Below are 24,905 nucleotides of genomic sequence, written 5' to 3' on the forward strand. Positions count from 1 at the left end.
CTGCCATGTCAAAACGAAAGAAGTCGGCTATAGTCAGCGGCTGGGTGAGGTCTTGTCCCAACTGGTTTCCAATTTAACAGGTTTCCTTACCGAATAGCTCCAGCTGTGTTGCGCTTCCGTCAGCAGATTCGTCACAAATTCACAAATAAACACAGCATATTACTGGAGATTTTTAAGTCGCTGTTATATAGTGCTCACTTCCAGAAAATATTTGTTGCAGTAGATGTTGAACTGCGACTTCAAAATCACCAGAAATGTGTTGTCTACATTTTGCAACCTGTTCATTCATTGGATGAGCCCTTTTCTCCCTTTCCCAGCAGGCCGTGCTCTGTTCCACATTTTAAGAACAAACAAAGAAAATAATATATTGCATTTATAATTTTTAAATATACAACCATGGAAGTTGTAGAAGACTGAAATAGGAGTTGATTTAAGTTGCAAAATTGGAAGTGATAAGAAAGAACTGGACCACAAGAGTGACCATAACGGAGAAATGCACAGCAAGAAAGCAACATAAATACATCATGGATTACATTGAACTAAAATATATGCCGTGGTCTTCTTTTGGACCTCGGTATTTGAAAAATCCTGGCTACGGCCTTGACTATATACGAGCTAATTAAAAATCCCAGCACAAAATAACTCCAAGTGCCCAGGAAAATGTGCCTGAATCCAATTCTGTTCTTACAGTATTCATCAATGTTTCACTTGTACATTAGCAATAATGCAAGCACATGCCAGACAGCACCACAAGAACTTAGCACAACTGCTGTGATTTGATTTGATTTAATACCTATGCAAGTTAATTCACATGGCCATGAATATGCATACATTACATATTATTGCAAATGAATACACAGTTTCAGCAGCATGACAGCAAACTGAACGATCAGAAGCACAATATCACCTGCAAGCATGTGGAAGCCATAAACACCAACGATTCATACTCATCACATATTAAATCTGAACAGCAGGAGTACAGCAGCAAAGCTTAATACAGAACATGCCAATAACAATGCAGCCTCATAGTTTAGTGGCATTGCCAAACAACACAGCCAGTGCTGAACCAAAAACTACAATGTCACAAGCATTGAATGAAACACAAACACAGCAGCAGATAGTCAGCTAAGATCCCACCATAATGGGTTGAAATCTGGTAAACCGGTCCCTGATGGAGTGGTCATGCTCCGACAGCAAATACAATGTCCAAACAGCAGCAGTAGCAAACTGTTTTTGCAAGAGCTCAATCAGCAGATTGAACTGTGACAGTGTCCACAGTGTACACCTGCATGAATGTAATTGGATGTTACCAGCCACAGAGCTGTGGATGAGTCAGTGATTGTGAAACATACAGCTGAGGTCAATGTTCTAAAACAAGTGATTTCAGTGCTCTGCCCGAACTAACGCTAATAACTAATAACCAACTTCCATTGGTTATTAGTTTCATTCCATTTTAAGTGTACATGCGCTGGAGCTTCAAGTCATCACACTGTAAGTTGCATAACTAGTTGTGATTTCACAAAGCCTGCCAAGTGTCAAACTTGCACCTATATCACTATGCACAGTGAAGGTCAAACATTACAGTAAAACAATAAGCAAACAATGTGCTCATGGTTAGAAACTTGTGATGTGTACAACTTTCGTGAGTTTTCAAACATCTCTAGTCCCTCAAAACCAGCTTTGTGTTCCATGGTAATTAATGTGTCACCATGGCAACAGCTTTTGATGACAACTGAAAAGTTTTCATTATCAAGGTCTTACCACTTAGCTGACTGTATTTTAGGTGGATCTGATTAACCTACAAGGAGTAGCTAGTAAAAGAACGGTGCTTGTATGGGCTTGTACATGTCTTCAGACCAGAGCTCTTATCAAGCATATTAAGCAATTTGGAAAAGATCTGATGATGTGGAGTCCAGTTAACAATTGTTTATTCATAGCGAAACATCAAAAGTTGCCACATTGCCAACGGGACAAATGAGACTCTGTGACTCAGACAACAGAGAGTGAAATGCGACAAATGTTGTGATTAATACCATTGTGTAAAAATGATTACCCCTTATGCATCACATATGAGGAGCTCATTTGCAATATTTACTTACTTAAATTGATTAAACAAACACCTTTTTGAATAATATTCCCTGTGGTGCACACTAAAATAACATGATTTAGGAAAATAGATAAACTTTATTTTTGCAAAAGAACCCCCACAAATATGTTCTGTTATTAGTACACAATACTTGCATGTTATGAAACTAATTCTCATAAGGTGAACAGTAGGACAGAGTTTACACTGATGGCATTTTCAATGTGTTAGTCAGGCAGATAGGTTCATATATTGTTTTCAGTAATGAGCTCATTTTTTATGGTTTTTAATTTATTGTATCTGTTTAAAATGTGATTTGTTTGTATTGTAACACTGTGGGGGTTATTTTACTGTACGAATTATTACAATTATCACATGTGTTGGGTAAAAACAATCAATGCGCCCTTTCATTGTCATTTATAGTAAGGGTTCTCTCCCCCCCTCTGAAGGTGCTATGCAACCAACTATCTTTTCAGATACTATCAAATGGGTGGGTATAAAAAGACATGCAATCACAATGTGCAATAATGCACAATGGCTGATTTGGCACTGTTGGAGGATGTGGCAAATGGAAGACTTTGGAGAGAGCACATTATCAAAGACCAGCAAGACTCATCTTTAAAGAGAAGCACCTGCAGGAACCATACCTTGCCAGTCCCACTTCAAGCCCTGAAGACACTAGGATTTCTGAAAACCTGCATATCCCAGAAGTAATTGGCTGACAGGTCAGGCATATCGTAGCCAACTGTTAGCTGTGTTATGCCTGACATGTTAGGAAGTATAATAGGTTTGTTGCATCTGTATGCACGGTGGATGAACAGGCAAAGCAAAAACACACAATTTGCAGCTATATCGGTTTTCCCTAATGCAATTGATGCTGATTACACTCATGTTGCTATAAGAATGAATTGCTCTCATTAATAGGAAGCATTTTCATTCCCTTAATGTCCAAATCCAGTTTGATGCGTTTTTTACTATGATGCATGTTACTAACATATGTAAAGGCTCGCCAGTGTGGGTCAACCCATGACGCGTTCATATTGAGACACAGCAGTGTTGAGTGCAGACTTGAGGCTGGAGCTGTGCATGATGGCAGGCTTCTAGTTACAGACAATTAATATATTAAACTCCTAAATTCCAATTGAGATTAAATTCCTCTATTGCAGTACCTAACCCACTCACTGACTTTACAGGTGACAGTGGATATCCTCTCAAGCAGTGCCTGCTGGTCCCCTTTCCCAACCCACAAATGACAGAGGAGAGGAACTACAATGTGTGCCACAAACATTTATTTATGGGAATTTTTTTCAGAGTAAAGCTTATATCACATTTTATTTCATTGGCAACCTCATTCATGGAGTCCATTGTGTCCCCATGCAGGACTGCATATGTGAGGACACATCTGCTGCTGGAGGGTTGAGATGCTGGATACCTTAGCTGCAGCAGCACTGTTCCAACTGGAACATGCAGTGACTAAAAGAAATAGAAAATGTTTCGATTATTATGAATAGAGTCCATTGTTGTTGTATGTCTAAATAAAAATGTGTTTAAGTTTAATTTTAAACAAAGGAATATAAATTATATAACCTGGGTAATCCGGTGCATGCCCATCTATGTCCCCTTCACCTCTGTCACTATTCCATTCAGGAGGGATTCCCCAACGATTCCTGCCAGTTTCTCATCAAGGGGGTGAGCCCGGGTGTTTCCTTTCCCCCGCCTGTGGCACGAACACTCTGCCTGTATAAGGCCACGCGCGTTTTGGCTTCCATTTTCATTTCTTTTTTCTTCCGGAGAAGGTCACACCAGCAGCATTTACAGCCTTTTCAGCATTTGTAATGCCCACTGTGTCCACCAAACAGCACATTTTTTTCCTGCCTAAACCTCCCCAACAAGAACCTCAATTTCACCGAGTGAAATTTCTTTTTGCCTTTTTGTCAGTGTTTACCATGTTTGTTGTCATGCAGACGATATAATTGACTATTAATTTGTGTTGTTTTCCTAAATATGTATAGCCTACTGTAGGTGTTACAAGGGTAGGACAAGACGCTAACCAACGAGTTTATTGGGATTCATATTGTGATTGTGTATTGAAGATGCAACAATGACTACAATGAGTGTACCATGATTACTGAGGGCAAAGCTGAGAAATGTAACTAATTTAAGCATTTAAAACATGTTAAAAGGAAATCATGTTATATTTAGTTATAATATTAATAATATATATACACAGGCAAATTATGCTCCATTATAACATGTGCTGAAGTCAACCAATAATGTCTTGCCTCTCCTCTCTAACACTGCTCAGTTGTGCTGAGAAGCTGTACAACCTTTGCTGAAACCCTTCAAATCCCTCAGTAAAGTAGCTGACATGCCTGGAATACTAATTTCTCACCGTCAGGTGCACTTTGTAGCTCTGCAGCATTTACTATGTATAATATATGCAAATTTATACAACAGCCACTTCTGTGATATGAGGTGATGTAATCGGGAACTGTTATGACCAGAGAATTGCAGCTTAAAACTGCCTATCAGTGCTAAAGAACCAGCCTTGTAACATTGTGATAAACATTAATACTCAATTGGTTTGACTTTGAAAAGGGAGAAAAGTGTCGTCATTTAGTCATTCAGCTTTCAAACATCCATATATGTGTATATTTACATTAGACTACAAAAGATTAGCAACCTATTTTTTTATACTGCATTCTTCATATAGAAAAAGATAACACTTACACGCTGCTTGTTCATGTTACTTGATGTAAGGTTTTATTCAAACCTACTTTTATGTTCATGGTACAGGAAATGTATTAGGCTGGGTCTCAATTTTTCACCAAAAAATGATATACCAGTTGATTCTGAAAATATGTCAGGTAAAACGTAGTTGGAAAGCTGTCTTATTTTCTATCCAAGAACAATTTATTAAAATGATCAAATTTAATAACTAATAATTATCTCACATCTCAAGCACATCATCAAGTGCAATTTGGTCTGAAAATACTGCAGAATAAGACATTTTTTAAGATAATGCGTGACTGTGAAACTCTCACAGTTTTAGGTCACATATGGAGAGACAGCAACCCATTTTGCTCACTTGCTTTCTGTCTGCCAATTGCAAAGTCATCTAAACAATTTCAAGCAACCAACCCATGTGGCTCATCTTTGCAGTCCTGATGACTTTCCATGCCAACCGCACGCACAACGTTATGTAAGTCAGTCTGAGTGATTAGGGGTGGGGAGGAATAAAAACACAGATGCCCATCACCAGTTTTCTCTTCAGTGTCAGCTCCTTTTACATAAGGGCTGGATGAAATTACTTTCCTTTTTTTCTCTTTTTTCTTTTTACAGAACATGTTTTTACTTGGCTTTAAGCAGGACCAGGGGCTAAGCAGGTGGGCAGTATTTTTTGGACCATTAATTGACTCTAAATTAATGGCAAATGTTATTTCCATGGCCCAATGCCTTCATTGTCTGTAAACAGTCCAACAACTAAAACAATATTCAGTTGTAGGGCTGAATCAATCGATTAATCGCTTTGTCAGGGGGGGCCACTGAGAAACTAAGAAAAAGAAAAAATGCAAAACATGTCTTGGTCCCTCTAATCATCCCAGTCCTGAGGAGATCTCCTCCCATTACTTTTTCATTGTAGCGAAGTGATGGGGACTAATTCACACACATTGTTTTGAGTAACAACACATTTTAAAGTTGTTAAAATTAGGTTATTCAACAGTCTGTTTATTACGAAATGAATTGATTCATTGAAAATGAAAACGCCTTTTAAATGTTTAAGTGACACTGACACCAAGTTCAATGTAAAAATGTCAACCACTATGTGTATCTTTTATTATGGGACTTCTGAAGTGACTTATTACTTAAGTAGTTTATATAAACAAAGTAATGGATTACCTTCAGTGTCATACATGTTCTGGATGATGTCGTCAGTGTCCAGGCGGTCTTCTGGGGAAACAGCATATGTTTTAATATTAACGTCTGCCATCCGATGATAGACTCCCTCCAAAGTAAAGTAACAGTTCCGCTCCTCCTTGTCGTCTTCGTAAACCAGCAGTGCTGTCTTCCAGTTGAAGTGCTCGAACATTGCAGCGAAGGTCTCTGCCATTTTCATGTATGATGGAGCGATGCGGGTCAAGTGGGAGAATTCGGTGTTCTTGTTGCTGAAGGCGGCAGCCAGGGCACCTGCTGAGATCACCGGGATGTTCCAGTGGGACGCGAGCCTCACCACTGCCGCCGCCTCGTACTCGCACACTGGACCCAAAATCAGATCCGGCTTCTCCCCACACGCCCTGTCCACTATCAATTTATAAGCTGCATCATTCACACAGTCGGAGTTCTCAAACTGGATGTTGAAGTGGAACCCGGAGTACTGCCCTCCATTTGTCTCCAGTCTCCGCTGTGCGTAAAGTATCGCTGGTGCAACTCTTGCATATGAAAAAAGGTAGGAGTCATTTTTTGGCAAAAATACCAAGACCTCTATGTCTTCGGTGATGGTGTTTGTCATAACTGGGTTAAAGACCATCAAAAAGTACACACACACTGTGATGAAATATGGCATGATGCGACTTTCAAAGTCCCACCTCAGGAAGGCTTTAGTAACTAATAAACTGTAGTGAGATGTTCTTCAATTGTTTGCTTCCTCAAGTTGGCTCCACTTGGCAGTGCACATGTAGCTGCAAACTCAAAGCCCTCCGCCGTGAGTAAATGGCTTAATGGTAATTAACTGTATTTGTCTTTTAAAGAACCGATTCTGCCAAAACTGTGTGTTTTATTCTGCATTGAGAGTGCCTTCGACAGCTCCTGAACCTGCTCAGAATATGATCTCAACTGTTGGTCCTGCCGAGCTCGGGGATTCTTCCAGCTCAGCCAGCTGCCAGCACACACGCTCCCTCCAGCCTGGAGTTTTGAAGCATCTTTTCAGGGTTATCCCTGCGTCATCAGAGCAGTGCCCACCTCCTTCTTAAAGCTACACGGCGGCAGCAGGCTACTAGATCCCTGAGCCTCTTCAACACAGCATGAGTTAATGCGATTAATGAGAATTATGCGTTAGTAAGGTGAAACAACAAATGACATACACACATTTCTGCGTGTTTCATAGATGCATTTTCTCATGGTGCTTGTACTTTAACACCTACCAGGGCTGCAGCCAGGGTTAAAATCATCTAGCCCCCCCACCACCACCACCCCCCCTCAGACGCCATAAAGAAAGTACATAAAGAAAGCTATGTACAACATACACTCACTGAGCACTTTATTGGGAACACCTGTGTAACCTAAAGCATCCAATACAACAGCTCTGCTATAAATTCTGCTTTTATGAAGCTTCTACATTTTCAGAAGTTGTTGACATTGTCAGAAAGGTGATAATTCTACTTGATGGTTATTATTGAGGTGGCAGTGGGTGGAGCTGGTGTGTATTTTGTGCATTTCATTGCAGATATTTGTGTGGTTTGTATTTAATGCAAAATAATCAAACCCAGCTCTGAGTTGAGTACTTATGTTCATTCAGTGTTGCATGTTTATCTAGCATAGTAGAAAATATTGGTATTACAATTTTGATTAGACAAACTGACATGAAACCATAGTTTTACTGCATTTGCCCACTAGCCTCCGAACATTACACTACAATCTGTTTAAGTTGAACATATTAGCACATTTCATGCATTCCACATTGTATTGACCTGGTAGGTTTTTTTGTGAAATTTCAAAACATCAACAGTGAGCTTGAAAGACTATTTTAGAATAGGGGCAACTTTAAGTGATACTCTACTCTCAATCTATGAGCATAAATCCCACCCCAGCTTCACATTTCATTCAGTGGTGAAACACTCCAGATGGTTCAGTTTTTATTTACTGGGCAGCGGCCCCCCTTGTGGTCACAAGACACTACACAGCTCACTTTTTCTATGGCAACACACAATGTTATTATTCAAAAAAGAGCATGGACTAAGGAGAAGTACAATAAGCAAATATAAGAACAATAAAAAAGAAATTCAATCTACCAATAAATAAAAGAAGGGAATCTCTGCACACCTGAGTAGTGGCAGTTGTGTAGGAGGAAGGTGCAATCAATAAATGGGAAAAGGCTCCTGCACAATGTCTCGCTTCACTCACTGATGTTTGTTTTATTAAGTTACTGCAACGTTTTAGACTATCAGACCTTCATCAGGCATATCACGGACAGCATTTCCACATTTTAATATATCAATCAATCATCAATCAATCTTTATTTGTATAGCGCCAAATCACAACAAAGTCATCTCAAGGCACTTTACACATAGAGCAGGTCTAAACCGTACTCTTCAGGTTTAATTTTAAAGAGACCCAACATTCCCACATGAGCAAGCACTTGGCAAGAAAAAAACTCAATTTTAACAGGAAGAAACCTCAGAACCAGGCTCAAAGGCTCAAATATACATACAAGAGCTGCCTCAATCATCCAATGAGAGGACTTGAAAGATCAATCTGACTCATTGATGAGGTCCTGGGTTAATACAAATAGTGTGTGTCACCTGTCAGACAATAGAATAAGAGAATGTCCTTAACTATACTGTTTGTCTATTGTATTTTACCATTTTGATAACTTCTTATTCTTTCTAATTCTCATACTCTATTTTGCATCTACCAATAATAAAATACATATAAAACATAACATGTATTATTCAAAAATGTAAAAAAAAAAACAACAACTTGATGCACACATAAAAATCACGTCTGCACCAATTTAGAACTCATTGTTTGGATTAAATTGTATGTAAAAATGTGTATGTGTTTGATCTACACATGTATTTAATATATTCTAAAAATATCTGCATGTAACTTTGTATTTATTATGATGTGTTAGATGTTAGACTGTGTGAGTTTAGTTTAGTTAAGTTTGCACAATTTAAAAACTACACAAAAAACTAAATATACAGTGCATGGAGAGGCTTATTTGAAGCCTCCACCTAGTGCAATTAGTAATGATTAATTCAATAATCTCAATAATCAGTTTCACCATGGAATAATATATATATGGAGCCTGTGATGACATCATTTGGATCTTCCTGGGGCCTGTTTCAGGAAGCAGGTTTAACTAACTCTGATTTAAAACCTGAACTATAGGTTGACTAACTCTGAGCTGTCAAACTCTGAGTTCTGGGTTTCAGAACAGGTGATAACAGTTAGTTCAATCAACTCTGAGTCAAAGTAACTCTGAGTGAAGCTCGTGCATGAGGGGCCTGTTTCAGAAAGCAGGTTTAGTGAAAACTCTGAGTAAGTTGACTCAGAGTTCAAGGAAACTCTGGTTTTTCGGTTTCACAAAGCCAGTTCAGCTTAACTCTGAGTCAGTTACCATGGCAACATACTCCGTGAACCTAACCTGCTGGCTGGCAGGTTTTCTTCAACTAACCCTGAGTTTCTCCTCCTTTTTAGTTGAAGCCTGCAGACTGAAGGAGCTGTCAGACATGGTGTTTCCTTTTCTTAAAGAGTCAGTTAATACTGAAGCACAAATACTATGCACAATTCTCCATCAGAGGGTGATCAGACCTGCTGGGATGTTTTATCATTCTTTGACCACACACACACACACACACACACACACACACACACACACACACACACACACACACACACACACACACACACACACACACACACACACACACACACACACACACACACACACACAGAATATAAATGTTGAATAAGTTGACCACTCGAGACAAAATGTTTCTTTTTTTTTCATTAATACTCACACATTGACTAACTCTGAGTGAAGCTCGTGCATGAGGAGATACCAAGCCTTCATCAATGGAACACAGATAACATGAGTCACCATGGCAACAGGAGAAACAGAGGGCTCAGTTCTCCTACTTCTCCCCAGTGGAGTTAGAAATATTAATGCATGCATGCAGATGATGAGTATATATTTAAGAAAAAAAGCAGTGTGGCAGAAAATAACTGACAGTCAATGTGTCACTAGTTATTGAAATAGTCTAAGCAAAAAAAAAAGTCAATTTTTCAGCCATCCGAACACTGCCAGTATTTAATATTGTATATTTGAAAGTAACACCTAAATGCCTTTATACATACAACACTACCAAAGTGTAAACGTTTCAGTACAAGACTCACATTTCTTTTTTTTTTAGATTTATGTTTGGGCACTTTCACCTTAACAGTAGCTGGTATAGAGGTTGACAGGAAACAGGGAGAGAGAGCGAGAGAGAGAGAGAGAGAGAGGGTGGGGGGTGAAGAATACTATTCTTCATTCCTTGTCTGTCTCTGCCTCAGGTTCACCTGTCGGTCCGCTCCTGCTCATTCCCCACGCCTACTCAGCAACCTCCACCAGATTATAGTCACAGACCTACCTTTTCCTGCCTGCCCACTCCACCTCTAGGCAGCCAGCTACACCACCACCACCCTCCTGTGTTGGACTCCAGTCAGCTCTTTCATTCCCTCTGCTTTGCTTTCTACTTTCGCAATAAACATCTTAAAAATCCACTGTGAAGTAACTACTGCCCACTGGGGTCCATTTCACTAAATCTAATAAAACTTCCTTAAGTAGCCTAGTTGAGTTAGGGTCTAAGAGACAAGTTGGTGGTTTTGATGAAGAAATCGTTAAAGTTAGTTCAGGAAGATTGACTTTAGAAACACACTATAAATGTATATCAGGTTCTACAGCTTTTTCTACGGTTCCTGTCTTTGAGAATAAATCAATGCCTGTTGAGGACAGGAGGTGGTTCATTTTCTCTAATAATTAGAATTTTAACAAAGCTATCATGGGCATATCGTTTCTAAGGTTCCCAGGAAGAAGGAAAGAAGACAAAGAGAGAATAAGAGTTATCCACTTCACCCCTACATTATAATTGTATTTGTTAGGAGAACTACAGTATATTGAATGGCGTTTTGTGGTAGTTCAGGAATGCATTTATAGTCACATGTGTCCTTTCCATCCAACTATTCACATGTACCTCCCACTCCATGTCCTCAGGCCGCCTGTGTAATCTTGATGGTCTTATTCATATTCATCCTGCTTGCTCTAATCCACACACTGCTCCTCGTTCCCGCATTGCCTGCTACCTGCAGTCTTCTCAGATTGCATTCCTGCCTTGCATTCATCTACAGTACATCTCAACAAAATTGCATGTATTCTCTATGTATTGAGATCTAGTGTTTGGGTATCACCTTCTGCCTTGTCCAGATCATCTCTGGACTCCATTCAGCCTTCAGAGGAGGAAGATTGTATCTCAACACCACACTTGATTGACTACTAATTATAACTTTAGATTATATGGTCCTAGTATATTACAGTTTATAAAAGTTCCAACACTACTGCTTTTCATAAAACAGCATAAAGAGACATTATAATAGTCATTTAATTGGTGTGTTGTGGCCCTGCTATGTTGTACATCAGCTGTTCTCATATCCCACCTGTGCATTTGATCTGAGCACACGCTCCTACACACAAACTACTGCAGCAAACTGAGCATCGGTAGTGAGGCCATTTCCCTGAAACATGAGGATGTCCTCTCTTTAAGTAAAGTTCACATCATGTTGATGCCTGCGGTGAAGAAAAGCATGCTGGTAACTGTTTGAACAGAATTTACTGTTTAATGGTGACCTGTCAAGTAGGGACAGTGGAGGGGAGTATTTGTTGACATTTCCCAGGCACTTGCTGCTTTGTGGACATATATCTCCAACAAGCAGTGACACATAACAAAACCAGGCTGAAAAATGTGCTCTTCAAACGTTCCTTCTCCTTGCCACTGTTGACCCATGCATACCTGCACTGTTCTGTCTCTGCTCATTTGGCACAAATTATTCAAGGGTGGTGAAGAAGTGCTTAAGACTACAGATCAGCAATCAAAAACAATGACACTCTTTGTTTTAGCTTTGGAGAATTGAATTGAATTGAATGTATCGTGTTTTAATAAAACACTTTTTACTGTTCCCTTAAAGCTATTATTTGAGATTTGTGAGTAGGAGTAAAAGAGAAGGATTTTACTGTTATCTTTCACTTAAGTCCAAATTCTAACTTTTAGCAGTTTGATGAAGAACCTTATGTACATTCACATAGACTTGTAGAGCCTCCTCCCAAGTAGTATGGATTGTGGCCCAGTGTGTAACTTACAAATTTGTGATGTAGAATGTTGAAGCATACATTGCACAGGTCCTATCAGTTTGCTAATTAGCCACAGCATTCAGTGAGATTTCAGTGGGATATTGAGAGGCAACAACATGTGTATTTGGGGAACAAGGAACTTCACCTCTGTGGGTAACGATCATCAAGTCCCAAAACATAATAAAAGCACTGAAATTCCTGTAATGATAGACCTATCTGTCCTAAAATTAACCCTGAAGACCTGTCCAATCAGGTAACAAGTATGGTGCAATAAAAAGTTATTTCTTTAACTATTTGAGGATTTGTTAAAGATGCAGTGTCTATGATTTAGGGGTATCTAGCAATGAGGTTAGAAATTGCATCCAATTGAATAAGCCTATCTTCACCCTCCCTTTCCAAGTGTGTAGAGAACCTATGGTGCCCCGAAAACATGAAAGGCCCTCAATAGAGGGCTACTGTAGAAACATGGCAGTGCAGTATGGTGGGTTCTGTGGAAGGGGCCCTGCTCACTATGTAAAAATAAAGGACTCATTGTAAGATGAAAACACAATGATTCTTATTTTCAGGTGATTATACACTAATTAATACATAGGAATTTTATATTTCATTTCTGCCAAGTCTGTTCTGCTAGATGCCACTAAACACACTCTACACACTGCACCTTTACGCATATAGAAACTCTCTTCTCACTGCAGCAAATATTGTGAGACATTGCATTTAAGCAGCAAAACTGAACTAAGATAACAAACATGACAGAACAGAGGAAACAGAGTTTGGACTTTTAGCTACTTGAAAATGAAAATGTCCCAAAAGTTCCGATGGAGTTCAGGATTAATCCAGAGAAGGGCTTGTGTAACAGTTGACTTGTTGGGTGTATAGAATAACACTAATGAATACCATTATGGAGTCAGAAAAGTGACAGTAAGATTTCGGCATCACATATAAAAATGTTACACTAAAAAACAAAACCTGAACTGAAAGAGGAAACATTGTTTTGTTTTTTTGGTTGTTCTTTTACACAGTAGTTTTTTCATTTTCAACTTTGGTGTAGAGAGGAGGGTCCTTGCTGTGCCTACATTACCCAGTATGCCTTGCAGTCCAATGAAGATCCCATGATGTTGGAGATTTTGACCTAGTTGTAATGGTCACTCTTGGACTGTTAATGTTAATGTTAATGTTTATTGATGAATTCATATTTTTTCAGGTGATTAAATAATTATTTATAATCCAATATGTTTATGAGTTAAACACCTATGTGTAAATCTGCTGTAATGTTTTCAGGCCTGCATAGTCATCATGAGGAGAACATGATCGAATGAGCTGATTTAACCCTAACCCTCACTCTCATGCATTGACCGTGGGACTCAAACAATTGACACTTTTCACAAACTGTCATTCCGCACGTTCATTTTCTCACACAGCGAAACAATGTAACATTTTTTATAACTTTTCATCATAAAAGTCTTAAGATGACCAAATGTGGCACCCAGTATGTTGGAAAAACAAGGAGACAACTTCAATTTAGAATCAATGAACCTAAAAATCCTATCTGCCAAGCTGATCCTAAATCAGCTGTTGCAAGCCACTTTGAGGATGGTAATCATTCTATTTCAGATTTGGCATCCTGTGGTACTGATAATGAAATGATGATTCCTAATCATTATATTGAAAATTTGGATAACATTTTACTCAACTGTGAATGCAGATCTGCCTTAAAACACTACACCCTAGTGGCCAAAGTGAAGAATTACATATGACCTGTTTGCTGTTACCGGCTGTTACTCTATCTTACTGACTTTCTGTACCAATGGGTCCTGTAAAAGCTAACATTTGTATTTACATATATCTGTATGTGTATAAGAATGTGTTGATGCTATGGAATTATATTATCTGAATATGTTTGTAAAGTTTTGCTCCACTGACTGCCTTTTATTTAAACCAGTTTTATGTTTGAAATTTTTATTTAATGTTTCTACAAACAAAATATGCTGAAATTCTATGTTACAGGTTACAGCCATGAGTAAAACCATTTAAATTACTGAAATTTAAAAAAATAATAATAATTTAATGTACGCAAGTAAGCTCTAGAATGTGTTAGAGACCAGAGTATTTAAAACAGAAAAAGAAACAAATATATTTACATGGTTTGATGACATGTTTCTTGTTGTTCTGCCCATCAGAATCTGCCTGAATCGAACCCGGTGAGAATGGAAGAGACGAGGAAGAGGAGTGCTCTGTTGATGCAGGCACTCAAACGACGACAATATTGTAAGAGGATTTGGTGGAAGTGAAAAATAGACAGGCCCAGCTCTATGAGCTGTTTGCAGAGGCTGGCATGCAGGGATTCCAGTAACAAATCTGTCAGTCCAAAGTCTAATATGTCCATTGTTTAACTATTCAAACACATGAAGATGGGTGACACTGGGGGCAGCTGTGGCTCAGGAGGTGGAGCAGCCCTGGAGAGCAACAGTCAACTCCAAATTGCTCCTTGTGTGGTATTTCTGTGTGAATGGTTGAATAAGATGTCAATTGTGTTATATGAATAAATAAATCCAGTCACCACTTACCATGTTCCTTCATTCTGACTTTTTTTTTGGAGTTGGAGAAACATTTATAAATAATCTTAAAGAGAGCTTATTAATGATCGGATCCAGGTCATGATTAAGATAAAGAGCGGAGTGGAAATGATGTGATTATATTTCACATCGTGTACGGCTGTGACTCAGGAGGTAGAGCGGTCGTCCTCCAATTGGATGATTGGCGGTTAGATTCCCGGCTCCTCCAGTCCACATGTCGATGTGTCCTTGGGCAAGACACTTGCTGTGCCAACTGGAACAATACACGGTGTATGAATGGTTAAATTCCCCCTGATGAGCAGGTTGGCACCCTGCGTGGTAGCTCCTGCCATCAGTGGGAATGGGTGAATGAGTTGTAGTGCAAAGCGCTTTGAGTGGTAAATACTAGAAAGGCGCTATATAAGTACAGTCCATTTACCATTTACATCAAACTGTGGTGATGTGAGATATAGTTGGTGACTGGGAATGAGAATAAACAATTCATGTTCCTTTCTTGCTGAAAGGCAGTTAAGTCTACTCCTCTGTCTTACTGTAATATCATCCATGATAAATGTTAATGTGGGAAATAACAGATTAAAAGAAAATCTGTCCTAATGAATGAAAATGTTTGTTTCTTTAGTTGATCCGATCTACAAATAACATTAGACAGTGACTGAGAAAAGTAAATATAACATTTGGGAGTTCTATACTTCAGTTGAATCTGTCATTTGTCTATCCACTGTATGTGAAAAGTGCCTTGAAATAACCTCTGTAGTGATTTGGTACTATGTGGATAAAATTGACTTGACTTGACACTCCAGTATAAAACTGTGTTAATGTTGTGATGTATCAGGGCAGTCTGATCAGCTGCAACATCCAATCACTAACAGATTACCAATAAAGGGTTAAAGTTAGTTGACACTGTAAAAGACTTGTGGGAAGGCTGGTCTCATGGATCCTCACTCAGACCTCCTCAGGGATCTCTCTTCACTCCTCAGGGCAACTTTTAAGATGCAGACCAGAGCAATTTCTGGGGCCAGCAACAGAACTGAACACCTCCAGGTAAATTATTTTATGTCCATGTGTTCACTTTATGTTTGATTAATAAAGTAATTCAATATTAAATATTTAAGGTTTTCTAGTTATTTTTCCATTTTAACTTGGGTAATATAAGGCCTAATGTCAGGGAGAGGAGCCCAGTCTGTTGTCAGCTGTAAAGCATTTTACTGTGTTAGAAAGAAAGTATATTTTGAGATACAAGCACAATTATACCAACAAATTGTATAGATAATTAAATAGTCCATTTACCAATTGAATAATAATAAATGTTCACTCAAAATATGAATTATATGAGTCATTCATTGTCTCAGCAGGACCAAACCACAAACTGGTTTGACAGTGTGTTCTCAATATAATGCTGGTATCTGTCCAATATTTGTTTATTTTAAGAGAAACAAGCAGACATTTCAAATTCTCTGTTATAATGTGGGAGGACATCACTGTGTGCTGTTGGTATTTGGACAGTACATCCACATTATATGTGGAAATTCAAAGTCCAAAGCTTTACAAGACGCTAAAGAGCTGTTAACACCTGCAGACTGGCAGCTGAGTCGACTGCACACCTGCAGACTGGCAGCTGAGTCGACTGCACACCTGTCATCAGAAACTAATGTTGCTGTAGATGAAGTTCTCCAAGTTCAAAGGACAGGAGTCTCCTCTCACTAAAAGTTTTTTTCACCCAACCCAAAACTTAATTTAAAGCAGAGGTACAACAAGTGTCATACAAAACCGTAAAAAAAATTAACTTTGCCCTTTTAGAGTCCTTCCTTTTAAAATATTGAAAACCCCCTCAGTAACTCTCCCCTCTCCTCTTTTCCTGCAGTGCTCTCCCCCTCGAGTCTTAATCCCTCCCACGTAAAACGGAAGACACAATTGATGGAAACAAGGAGACTGAAACTTTTAAGACTAATGAGAAGCATATGATTTCAAGAGTCAGTACAAAGATCATTGTTTGAATCAAAAATCAACAGCATGGTCATTCATCTCTGGAGATCACACCCTTCCTGGACACCAAGTCAGTCCTGTTATTTATAAATACATTTATAAATTTATTTTTATAAATTACCATTTATTATTAATCTCAATGTATTCCTGCATATATCCAGTTAAAAACCTCCTTTTAAATGTTATTCAATACCAGTTAGCAGATTAAAGGCCCTGCTTTAGAAGATTGCCACAATTACCTTTTTTTTAAGAATAGAATACTACTAAATATATGTAGTTGAAGCACTACTTTTAAAAGCAGTAGATATTGTAGTTCAGTCCTTGCTGCGTATTACAAAATTAATACATCGATTTTTTTTAAATATTTTGAGCGTTCCGACCGGAAATTCAGTCACCTTTCCGTTTCCTGTCCACAGATCCGCTCTACTACATCGCATCATGTAAGCATTACGAGCTTGATAAGAACGCGCTAAGCTGTTTGCAAATATGTTTACTTTAATATGAGAACAGGTAGATGTACAGACTGTACACATGTTATATTAGAGGACTGGATAGAACATGTTAATGTTTGCCGTCATGTCTGCTAGCTACTGTGGCTAAGCTACACATATAGCTTTTAGCCTGCTAGCTTACGCCCATGCTTGTAAGAACGTTACAAGCAGACTTATTACAGTGCAAGCAGTTGATCACACATATGTCCTCACTGTGCTGCATCAGCTTGTATAAAACGTTAGTTAAGTGGGAGAGATGCTATTCTTAGCTTTAAATGTTAGCATTCAAACGTAGAAACCGTGTTAAGTATTAAACGTTAAAACAAACTGGCACTAATTAATCCAAAGAGGAATGGTGCTAAATGCAAATGTTTGATGTACATTTATTGCCCCATCCTACACAGGAGTAAGCTGTACAGTCTACCCCCGCCCAGGAACCAGGACATAGACAGGGCCCACTCTCTGTTTCTTACCATGTTTGTAATTGGTATATACACTGGACAGCCTGACACAGTGACCATCAATGGAGAGTTATTTTGGGTTGAATTAACATGCATGTTTAGGTACTACAGGATCAGGTGTCTTTGAGAATGACGGCTGCATTTGAATTTATAGAAGTAAAGTCTCAGTTCCTCTTTTGTATAATTGAATCAGTTTCCATTGTTGCTGGTTATGATGTGACTGTTTCCTCTCCTTGTAACCAGTCAGTTACCATGTTTGTATGTATGAGGTAATACCTTCACTCAGGGCTGTGACAGTATGGATTTTTTTTTTTTACTGTGGTGTAAAAGCAGGTTACATATCCTCACCATTTGGTGGTTTTCACTGAGCTTTGGGTGTCCAGCCATGCTTGTAGGGTGAATTTGTGGTGTTGCAGTCTGGTTCCCGCAGTAAGCCGAGGCAACGCACTTTTTCCAACTTATCGTGAAGCCCCTTACATGTCCACTGTGTTATTATATATCTCATTTAACATATCAACTCAACCCTGCTTTAGGCATCACATGACCGTGGTAGTTACAGTAATGTGGTTATCATCACACCTTCAGTCCATTACTGTGACTGCACAATAGGCAGCCACACTGTAGTGTTTTCTGATGAAGTTCCACAGACTGAAGAATGTCATTATCACGATTACCTCATTTGAAAGAGAAGTATCATGTGGAGTGCCAAAGACTGTCAATTAAAGCCGCCCCTCTACACTAAATATATGATATCTATATCTGATATTTAATCCCTGTCCCAGCAGAATGCCAAAATCAAAGGAAGTGCTGTCCTCCACATCTGGGAGTGACTCCGACAGTGAAGTGGAGACCAAGGTTTGTGTTGAAATACTAGAAGTCAACTATGTATTGTTAATCATCTATGTAAAGGACATAGTGAAGAGCAAGAAGTTGAAACTATGTGTTTTTTAGGCAAAGAGAAAGAAGTCCAGTGTACCAGAGAAACCAGCCAAGAAACCAAAGAGCGGAGAGAGTTCCAAGCCCAGTGGCTCATCCAAAGGCAGCAGTAACAGTGATGATAACATGTTCCAGGTGAGTGACATCACAGCTCTACTGTAGGTTCCAATGTGTTGATGAAATACTTCATAAACTGCATTAATTTTGAAGTCATTGAATTTATTGTGCACTTTTAAAAATGAGCTTTTATCAAATAAATAAATGTTTTAATTTAGATGTTAAATGTCATTTAGACTGAAGTTTAATTATTTAATAGACTAGAAGATCAATTCTGGTTTGTGTTAGGTTGAAATGTACTGTTATACAAACCACTTGCACAGCAAATATAGGCTATTGTATAATATCATGTCAAACACTTAAGATTATAAACAGGCTGGTTAAGATGATAAAATGTATTTATCACGTCCAGTTGAAAGTTTAATTTGATTTTTGCAGATTGGAAAGATGAGATATGTCAGCGTCAGAGATTTCAAAGGCAAAGTGCTGATTGACATCAGAGAGTACTGGATGAACCAAGATGGGGAGATGAAGCCAGGGAAGAAAGGTAATCACATCATTTAGTCTTGTATGTAATGTGTATGTGTAATAGAAGCTCCTTTCAGACATGCACCCATTTCTAATCTGATGGCAATTTAACATGTTTGTCTCATGTCTGATTTAAAGATGCACCGATATATCAGCCAATATTCCCCTTGTTGACATTGGCCTGTTGGTAAATAAGAATTGGCCAAAGTCAGTTGCCGATGTTCTGGTTATTTGCAGTTGGACGGTCAGACTCAGACAGTAGTAGCAACAGTAGCAGTATCTGTGGAAGTACCAGTACAGATAATTCTTCTTTATTAAGTAGGTCATTGTATAGCAGGCTGAAGGCGTTCTGAATGAATTTTACAAAAAGAAGAAAACACAATTCTTGTGAAAGTATTAAAGATTGTTTCATGAATTTGTGCTCATTAAAAAATAGTGTAATGATGGGCTGAATTACTTAAATATTTTATTACAATCATTTCTTTGTTTCCCTGTGGAATAAATAACAAAACATAACGTCATCATAAAAAATAAAAAGAGTATGGGTTATTGACCACATTTTTATTGTAAAAATGAGTCTGGGTGCATCGGTCTGAATAAGCAGCCTGATCACTTTCATGTAAAAGTGGAGACAGTGATGTGGATCTGTTGAGGTCAGAGCTGGTGTTTAAACATGCAGACAGAGACAGGTCACTTGTGTTTAATCAACATGGAAACACTGAAAGAGCCAATGTTAACGTTGTTGAGGAGATTGTGATCAGACCATCCCATCCTCTTTACATTCTCTACTTTCATTTCCTGCCAGTTGCTCTGTTCTCTGTGCTCTCTCTCTCTCTCTCTCTCTCTCTCTCTCTCTCTCTCTCTCTCTCTCTCTCTCTCTCTCTCTCTCTCTCTCTCTCTCTCTCTCTCTCTCTCTCTCTCTCTCTCTCTCTCTCTCTCTCTCTGTTTCTGTGCTCTTTATCTTTTTCTCTGCTCTCTCTCTCTCTCTACATTAACATAAATCTTTACACTTTAAATGTTAACAGTTAGTTGAAGACAGTATATTGTTTCATATTCCATGTCTAAAAAGGGTTATAGATATGTTAGTAAGTTTCAATGATATATATTATATTATGTGTGTATACTGTATATAGGGTACATGTTTCTTAGTGATTTTCAGTAGTGTATGACAAAGTTTGAAACTCTTTTAAAATGATTGTAGGTATCTCCCTGAATCCTGAACAATGGAACCAACTGAAGGACCAGATTTCAGAAATTGACGATGCCATGAAGAGAATATAAGCATTCCTTTTCAATGTTATCTGTTGGCTAATCAGTTTTGTAAAAACTGGATTGTTTTCTAACGAAATTTGTTCAAATTGTAGTTGTATGGAGCTAGTGCCATCTGCATAGTGTGGCTTTCTGTGTGAAACTTGTCTTTTAAGCTGTTGTAGTAAAAGTATGAGTGGATAAGTACGTGGTTGTTCTTTACAGTGTGTGGGGAGGGGGGGGGGGGGGGGTTATTACAGTGATAATTAAAAACGAGGTACTAGCCTAACCTGTTTTTTTCAGTACAAGTGTAAGTTTTTTGTTCACAGTTTGACTACTACTAGTCTACTTCTAGATAGAAATCATAAGAGTTTGTTTCATCTGACCTTTGAAATATAAACCAATGTCAGTGCTCTTAATTTGTGAAAGCCGAGCCCAGACTGTCATGTTGTACCCACAGCTGATCACATCCATGGTGAACATGCCTAATGTTTTGAAAATAAATGACATTATCCAATACTCTGGTGTATTCAGTTATATTCAGTTTGCTGTAGTTATAAACAATTTCTTTATGTATTTATATAATTTTATAGTTTACCAACATTTCCCTGGGTCAATGACGTGATGCAGCCCAGTGTCAACTGGTGTAAGCAGTACTTTTTCATAATAGGAAAATAAATGTGGACTAAAATGTGGAATAGATATAATCCACTTTTGCAATGCAACAATTTCTTAACAATTTTTACATAATTTGTCAAAACTTATTTAGAAAAAATGGTTGTTTTTAGGATATGTCCTGCTCTTGACAAAATGCTCCAAACATTTTCTTTTCATTTGATGTTTTAAAATGATTAATTATTAGTATAAGTCCACTTAAATACACTGTAGGTGATAAAATATTTAATATGTATCATTCTTTTGTGGTTACACCATTTGACTTCCAGGAGGATTCAGTCTTACTTTTGGTAAAAAATGGTGCAAATGTCATTTCAAATGATATAAAACCAACAAAAACACTAAATGTACATTTTAACAAACCTAATGCTGCTTTTAAAACTATTTTTAATAGATTTTTGAATTCTTCATCTTGTCAACACTTATTTGTCACTGACCCACATATGTATTATCATAACTAGACCCATAGGCTATGATGAAGATGGAAACGGACGATGCCAAAAATGTCAGCAAATAAAGATTTATTATAATAGAGACAATGAACTTAAGTCAACTGGAATATGAGGTGTGTTAGCCAGCAGCATCAGTGCTGTAAATGTGGATGTGTAAATAAGGTGGTGTATGATATTGTAGGGTGTAAGTAAGTAAACAGCCAAACGAGCAAAAAGGGAGGAGAGCAAGAGAGGCATGTTGAATACTGTTGAATACTGTTGAATACTGGGCCTTTATATTCTACAGGGGCACTGCTCCAAACTGGGTTGGCCATCACAGTCAAGCTTCTCATGCAACTTAAAGACAGCACAGGTTAATACACAAGCCAAGGCAGTCTCTCTCTCACACACTCTCACACACACACACACACACACACACACACACACACACACACACACAGGCAGACTGTGCAGGGGCAATTGCAGTATAAATACACATGTTCCAGGCCTGTGCATGAGTTAAAAGATGTATGGAACCACAGCATCTTCTTCCAGCTCGTTCCAGCTGGTCACGGTCCATCTCCAAGCAGAGCTGGAAGATTCACTTCTACAGTGTTGCTTTCCCTTTTGCTTTTTTCACAATGTAGATTTCAATCAGCAGTGCTAACCCTAACACTGCTACTGCAATCACTCACACTACTGTGGTAGTGACAGAAGCCTACTATCATGCAGTGTCAAATGTGTCATTTCAGGCAGCTTATCAACACTACCACTAAGAACTATCAAAATGTAATAGACAAATATAAAAGATTTACATTTTTACAATAAATCCAATGATAGTGACAGTAACAATAATGCTAACATTTCCCCATTGTGGGACTAATCAATCTTATTTAGTGAAATAATGGTGTTAGTACAGTAATAAACAAAATATCTAATGGCATAATGGTTTGTTACTTGTTTCACAAAACGGTGAGAATATCCCTTTAATAATATCCCTCAAAACCAAAACTCAATAAATACAGTAAGTTGTTACCTCAGCTTACTTTGGCTAAAAGATGCAATGTCATACTGAAGGTAGCACTAACGGAGTCACGGCCAGATGTTAAATTGTAGTAAAGTAATTTTCAGCCTTAAATCCTGAAAGCAGCGGTATTTCTCCTTGCATGATGTCAACGTTTTGGCATTTGTATGTCAAACACACCACTTACATGCACATTGTTGGCTAATAGGATTTGGTCACCTGGGTATTTGCACCCTGAACATTTGTATGTAAGAGGGTACTCAGTGACACTGGGGTACATCCCAAATCTCTTCTGGCTTGTTGCTTGAGCCAGAAGTAGTTCTGGTCGCCATTTTGAAAGCCGTCCAAAGTCTCTTATTTCTGCTCCGAGGAGCGAAGAGGGATCTCTGAAGAGCGAAGAACTTTATTTCCAGCCAACATGCCATCTGATTGGATATCAGTTATTGATTGGACACTGCAGCTGATTGGACTCAACTGAAACATCACAACATCACTGCAGTTTCAGAGCTGAGTGAAGACAGAGAACAGAATAAACTCTAGTATAACACTCCCAAGTTTTATATTTGACTTGTTGTCTGATTCAACATCTAGTTAAAAATATTTTCATTGTTTTTCTGATTAACGAAAGAACCATAAACAATTTTCTTCATTTATTAGAAATATTTTTCTCTTCATGATCTGTTATTTTCCCCATTAACTGTTATTATGGATACAATTAAAGTGAGAGAGACTCTGTCTGTCAGCAAGAACACATTTTAAACACATTTATATTTTAAATCATTTATCTTCATTTACATTCAGATATGAGATACATCATTTCCTCTTTACCTGAAACATACAGCCCAATAAATCATCTCCAGTGCTCAAAAGACACCCTGACTATATTATTGGTTATTCAATTATAATTTAACTATTAGGATATCAATAAATAAAACAAAGGCATTCTGCCAGTAGGAAAGGTTCCTGTGACTCTGTACAGTTCACAGGCCCACTGCCACTGTTTTTGTTGTGTTGTGACATTATTCTGGGTGTTTGTTGACATTAGAGGGAGAGAGGTGAGGCACAAATGTCACATCTGTTTCTAGGTTTTGGCCCGGGATGCTCCGATAAAAATCAGTCTACAGACTGATATACATGACCGACAAGGTCTTTTTTTTCAGATGAGATATTACCTGTTGTTTTAAGATGTACACATATGAAGTATTAACCCTCTATGTCACTTTGTTGATTACTATACCATCCCTTAAAATGTTTTAATGTTTAAAAAAAAAAATATAATGTCACCAGACATGTCCTCATCCAATACAATTAGGGGTAAAATGGGTTTGACCTTTGACCTTTAGGAGCCAAAGCTGTATGAGTGATAGCTAATGGGAAGATATCATTCATTTTTACATGTTTAAATTGAAGGAACTTAAAAAATAAAAATATGTGCATGAATGTGTAAACAAGTATATTTGGTTGTTGAGACATTTTGTTTTCATTTACTTATTCATTCATTGCCTCACAGCAACATTATGCAGTAAGGACAGTCATGCTAAAGCAGTGGCACCCAACTCTGGTCCTGAGGACCTTCTGCCTGCATGTTGTGATGGTGATCAGAAATGATCAGTTTGTTAGCAAGCAGCTGTAGTAGTTAATGCCCAGTTGATCACATGGATCAGTAGTGGTGGAGCAGGGATGGGGATTACTGGGACCAGGATTGAGAGCCACTGTATTATAGTTTGAGAGCACTGAGCATAAAGTGATGGGGTGTATCATTCTGACAATAGTCAATACATGTAACATGAACTTTTACAGATACTTACAGATAATAGATGCCAGAACTTTTTATGGAAGGAAGGAGTTTGATGCAGCAGTTCTGGTCATTTTCTCTGACAGTGAGGGCAGTGGGCTGAGGAGAGTGATAGTGAGGAAGGGTAGACCCAAGAATCACAGTTAGGAAGTCAGGGGTCAGTTAAGGGTCAGCCAGTCAAGTGTCGTACGTGATGTGTGTGGGTGAGTGACTGTGTGCGCGTGTGTAGATGATGATGTGTGTGCATGTGTGTGTGTGTGTGTGTGTGTGTGTGTGTGTATGTGAATGTGTTGGGAGGATAAAGGTATGACATTTTCAAAGTGTATACTCTCTAATGTCTTTTTACAGGAGATGGCCTGTCCATTGACACTGAGCCTGTGCTGAAGATGAAGATGCTGCTGACATGTCAGAGGATGATGTTCCACACTCGCCCTGTTGGAGGTGCATATTTCAGTTTCACCATTGCTGAAGAATACACAGAGAAGTAGAAAAGAGGATCCACTGCACCC

At 38.4% G+C, this 24,905-nt stretch overlaps 2 protein-coding genes across 3 annotated transcripts in view; one reads left to right on the top strand and one right to left on the bottom strand.

Annotated features, from left to right (window-relative positions):
* npr3 (natriuretic peptide receptor 3) overlaps positions 1-6,647 on the bottom strand; it is a 43,623-nt gene extending 36,976 nt beyond the window's left edge. For both annotated transcript variants that reach the window (XM_062418091.1, XM_062418090.1), the window contains exon 1: positions 5,984-6,647. In XM_062418091.1, coding sequence (XP_062274075.1) covers positions 5,984-6,647 — 664 coding nt within the window. The remainder of the gene's footprint in view (positions 1-5,983) is intronic.
* A 10,503-nt stretch (positions 6,648-17,150) lies between these two features.
* sub1b (SUB1 regulator of transcription b) lies at positions 17,151-20,990 on the top strand. Its single transcript, XM_062417488.1, has 5 exons — positions 17,151-17,190; positions 18,488-18,557; positions 18,654-18,773; positions 19,134-19,242; positions 20,425-20,990. The coding sequence occupies exons 2-5, from the start codon at positions 18,489-18,491 to the stop codon at positions 20,502-20,504; spliced, it is 378 nt and encodes a 125-aa protein (XP_062273472.1). The 5' UTR covers positions 17,151-17,190; position 18,488; the 3' UTR covers positions 20,505-20,990.
* The last annotated feature ends 3,915 nt before the right edge of the window (positions 20,991-24,905 follow it).

Source organism: Scomber scombrus, chromosome 4 (genome assembly GCF_963691925.1).
Source record: "Scomber scombrus chromosome 4, fScoSco1.1, whole genome shotgun sequence".
NCBI lineage: Eukaryota > Metazoa > Chordata > Actinopteri > Scombriformes > Scombridae > Scomber > Scomber scombrus.

Coding starts and splice junctions, on each gene's coding strand:
- sub1b (XM_062417488.1), top strand. CDS start 18,489: ATGCCAAAATCAAAGGAAGTGCTGTCCTCCACATCTGGGAGTGACTCC. Junction 18,558..18,653: donor ACAGTGAAGTGGAGACCAAG/GTTTGTGTTGAA, acceptor TGTGTTTTTTAG/GCAAAGAGAAAGAAGTCCAG. Junction 19,243..20,424: donor GATGAAGCCAGGGAAGAAAG/GTAATCACATCA, acceptor AAATGATTGTAG/GTATCTCCCTGAATCCTGAA.